The sequence below is a fragment of the Megalobrama amblycephala genome, linkage group LG3, assembly GCF_018812025.1.
Source record: "Megalobrama amblycephala isolate DHTTF-2021 linkage group LG3, ASM1881202v1, whole genome shotgun sequence".
Classification (NCBI taxonomy): Eukaryota; Metazoa; Chordata; class Actinopteri; order Cypriniformes; family Xenocyprididae; genus Megalobrama; species Megalobrama amblycephala.
The window spans coordinates 6,131,215-6,136,067 of record NC_063046.1 but is presented as its reverse complement, the minus strand read 5'-3'; the positions used below and the strand labels follow the sequence as shown (position 1 = coordinate 6,136,067).

Below are 4,853 nucleotides of genomic sequence, written 5' to 3'. Positions count from 1 at the left end.
AACACTCATTCTGTTCACCTGTAGGTGTCGCTGTTACCAAAATTATGTTACTTTTTAAAGTCATCATGATGATCACAAATGTTACTTCATGTTAAATCTTTAAAATAATCCTTAAGATATTGAGAAGATTGTATTTGTATTTGTATTTATTATTTATAAAGCACATTTCAATACAACCAAAGTTGTCCAAAGTGCTGTATTAAAAATTGGGAAAATACAAGACACAGTTAATATAAACATACAAACCATAAAACACATACACACCTAGGGATCAATCACCCGATAAGTTAAAAACCATATTAAATAGATGAGCTTTTAACAAAGATTTAAATTTAGAAATTGTCTGAGCAGATCTAATAGAAAGAGGCAGTGAGTTCCATAACTTCGGAGCAGCTACTGAGAAAGCCCGATCTCCTCTCAGTTTTAGTTTAGATCTGGGGACCGCTAAAAGAAGCTGGTCAGAAGATCTCAGGGGCCTGACAGAAGAATAGCGGCTCACTACGGTCTCCAAATACTTTGGTGCCAGCCCATTCAAAGATTTAAAAACAAATAATAAAAGTTTATATTCAATTCAAAAATGTACCGGCTACCATTTAAGAGAAAATAAAATAGGAGTATATGGTCATGCTTTCGGGTGCCTGTTAGCAATCTCGCTGCTGAATTTTGAACCATCTGTAGGCGGGACACGTCCTTCTGGCTAACTCCTATGTAAAGAGAATTACAATAGTCTAAACGTGAGAACACAAGAGCATGGATAACTAATTCTAAATCTCTAATAGAAAGAAAAGGCTTCATCTTTGCAACAAGTCTCAAGTTGAAAAAACAAGATTTGACCACAGAGTTAATTTGTTTATCAAATTTAAATTCTGGGTCAAATAGTACTCCTACATTTTTCACCACTGGTTTACTATATTTAGCCAACGGTCCAAGAATAGAATTTGAAGTACTCTGTTTTCCATCTGAGCCAAAGAACATGATCTCAGTTTTATTTTCATTAAATTTCAGAAAATTTAATACCATCCAGTCCCTGATGTCCGTTAAACAATTCAAGATTCAATATATCATCAGCTGTAGAAACTTTGAATGACACGTGTTTCTGATGTTTCCACTGCTTCTCCTGTTCATATCAAACCATAAAGCAGTGTGAGAATAATTAATTGTTTTTATTTACATTTTTTATTGTTTTTATTAAAGCGAACACAGGACTCGTCTTTGTTAATCAGCAGAAGAACTGGAGAGACGCTCAGAGTTACTGCAGACAGAATCACATTGATCTGGTCAGTGTGAGGAACCAGAATGAGAGTCAACAGCTTCAGAAGTTCATCAATGAGAGTCACATATCTGATGATGTCTGGATCGGTCTGTTCAGAGTCAGAGTCTCATGGCAGTGGTCAGATCAGAGTGACTCCTTATTCAGATACTGGAGGTCTGGTGAACCTAATAATGCTGGAGTTGACAACTGTGTAGCGATCATTAGTGATGCTCAGAGAGATTGGAATGACGTCTCTTGCTACACCGAATACCCTTTTGTGTGTCATGAAGGTGAGCAGATCCTCACAAACACACACAATCCATCCATCACCTCCAGATATCTTAAAGGGTTAGTTCACCCCAAAATGAAATTTCTGTCATTAAGTACTCAACCTCATGTCGTTCCAAACCCGTAAGACTTTCATTCATCGTCAGAACACAAATGAAGATATTTTTGATGACAAAATGCTCAAATATCAAAAAAATGAAAGATCTGCACATGAGAATGAAGTCAAAAAAGTTCCAACGAATTTATTATCCAGAGGCCACAAAAAGTGCAAGACAAGACTGTACACTCTGCACTTGCACTTTTTTTTGGCATCTGGATAATAAATTTGATTGATTCTCTTCAGAAAATTTGGACGAAACTGCTTGATTTATATGGATTAATTTTCCGATCTCTTTATGGAGTTTTTGAAGTGTCAATTAAGTTAAAGGTGCCATCGAATTGAAAATTGGTTGAATAGTTGAATAACAAGAATTCAGTACATGGAAATGACATACAGTGAGTCTCAAACTCCATTGTTTTCTCCTTCTTATATAAATCTCATTTGTTTAAAAGACCTCTGAAGAACAGGCCAATCTCAACATAACACCGACTGTTACGTAACAGTCGGGATCATTAATATGTACGCCCCCAATATTTGCATATGCCAGCTCATATTCCCAACATTATGAAAGGCATTACACAAGGGCAGCCAGTATTAACGTCTGGATGTGCACAGCTGAATCATCAGACTAGGTAAGCAAGCAAGAACAATAGCGAAAAATGGCAGATGGAGCAATAATAACTGACATGATCCATGATATCATGATATTTTTAGTGATATTTGTGAATTGTCTTTCTAAATGTTTCGTTAGCATGTTGCTAATGTACTGTTAAATGTGGTTAAAGTTACCATCGTTTATTACTGTATTCACAGAGACAAGAGCCGTCGCTATTTTAATTTTTAAACATTTGCAGTCTGTATAATGCATAAACAGCTTCATTCTTTATAAATCTCTCCAACAGTGTAGCATTAGCCGTTAGCCACGGAGCATAGCCTCAAACTCGTTCAGAATCAAATGTAAACATCCAAATAAATACCATACTTACGTGATTAGACACGCTGCATGACAAACACTTTGTAAAGATCCATTTTGAGGGTTATATTAGCTGTGTGAACTTTGTTTATGCAATCATGGAGTCGAGAGCTCTGGGGGGGGCAGAGAGCGCAAGCAATTAAAGCAGCCCTGAATCAGCGCATTTCTAATTATGCCCCAAAATAGGCAGTTAAAAAAATTAATGAAAAAAAAATGTATGGGTATTTGTCATCAAAAATATCTTAATTTGTGTTCTGAAGATGAATTAAAGTCTTATGAGTTTGGAACGACATGAGGGTGAGTAATTAATGACAGAAATTTAATTTTGGGGTGAACTAACCCTTTAAAGTTCACACTACATGTCTGACATGACAAATTCCTCCACAGTGTTTGTTCTGCATGTTGTTTTTGATCAGTCTCTCTCTAGTTTCTGCTTGTGTTTAGTTTTGTTTTCAGAACTGATTCTGATCAAAGAGAATCTGACGTGGTCTGAAGCTCTGAGATACTGCAGACAGAATCATGTGGATCTGGTCTCGGTTCATTCAGAAGAGATTCAGCGTTGTGTGATGAATGTGGTTAAAAAGGCGTCTACTGAGGCGGTGTGGTTGGGTTTACGTCACTCCTGCACTGTGGGCCTCTGGTTCTGGGTGACCGGACAGACCGTGTGCTATCAGAACTGGGCGATTGATGATTCAGAGAACTGTGATTCTGCAGTGAGATCTGGAGCAATTATTTCTCGAGGAAATCAGCGCTGGATCAGCCGTCCTGAGACTGACAGACTCAACTTCATCTGCAGCAGAAATGAAGAGTGAAGGATTCGTTTGTGCTGTTCTTTCACTTTCATTTTGCCTTGTTCTATCTTTTTTTTAATTGGCAAACACTTTTTGTTCTGTTTTCATCAAATAATGTGTTTATATCAGTACAATGAAATTATTTTTTGTAACTGAAGAGTATCATATGAGTTTTTTAAATATCACTATATATGTTTTAAAGACCCCATGAAATCAAAATGAGTTTTCATCTGTGGCTTTTAGAATCATTTGGAAATTGCAGTCATTCTCTTCTGGAAAAATGGCTCAATATTTTTAACACATACTGTTCAATCAAACACACTTGCAGTCAACTAGACATTAGAAGATCATGATTCAAGGATTTGGCATAAATCATATTGACTATTTAAAAGAAAATCAAAGTAAAGCACAATCACATCAGTTGATTTCATGGGATCTTGGGATTCTGGTGGTGTGGATACTTTCTTCTACTCCTGTTTCTAGTCACATCTTCACAAATTACTTGTTTAAAATGATTGTGAGTGTATATATATGTCTCGATGAAATGAAATATGGTTTATTCTTAAAGAAAAAATAAAAGTTGAGTACAAAGCATCTTGTAACCTGTAATTCAACAACACCAGCTCAAATAAACTTATTTACAATCAGCATTCTTGTGTTGTGATGTTTATAAAACACAAAAATACATACAATTTTAATAATAGAAAATCTTGAATTACATTTTAATAATAGAAAATTATATATGACTATATAGCTGAACTAAGAGAATGTCAGTTTCCTCATACAATGAATCACACTTATAGAAGAAATCAATTATGACTCGTTGGAAACAGAGATGACTCTTAACACACTCGTATGAATCGGTGACTCTTAGATTGACTCGTGTCCCTCCAGCAGAGTTGTTGATAATAAGTTCACTTCCTACAAAGGTCAATTATCTACTCCAATTTTGTTTAAATTAGTCAAAACAGATATTAAACACTTAAAATAATATAAGAGAACCCCAAACTCAGTCTCTGAAACACTTAAACGGCCATGAACCGTTGGTGCACTTCAACAGATCTCAGTCAGACGGAACTCACAAATCCTCCATATATACTAGAGGTGCAACGGTTCAAATTGCTCACGGTTTGGTTCGTATCATGGTTTTAGGGTCATGGTTTCGGTATGGTTCGGTATGTGCTATGTTCAGGGAAAATAGGACTAGGCTACTGTCAAAAAAAAAAGAAAAAAGAAAAAATAATCAAACATCACAAATAAATGCAATAGAGCAAATATTCAACTAAAATAAACAGTGCTATTCAGGTATCTAAAGCCTTGTTTACACTGCACGCGTCTGCGGCGCGTCACAGCTGCGACGCGGCTACCAGAACTGATACGTGGCCACTCTTATGAGGGGTGATTTAAACAAAATTTGATGATTGCTAAGCAAACTGAGGGGAGAATTAA

At 36.1% G+C, this 4,853-nt stretch overlaps 1 protein-coding gene across 1 annotated transcript; it reads left to right on the top strand.

Annotated features, from left to right (window-relative positions):
• Nucleotides 1–2,972: 2,972 nt before the first annotated feature.
• On the top strand, nt 2,973–3,425 carry LOC125264023 (lithostathine-1-alpha-like). Its single transcript, XM_048183272.1, has one exon. The coding sequence runs from the start codon at nt 2,973–2,975 to the stop codon at nt 3,423–3,425; it is 453 nt and encodes a 150-aa protein (XP_048039229.1).
• Nucleotides 3,426–4,853: the final 1,428 nt, after the last annotated feature.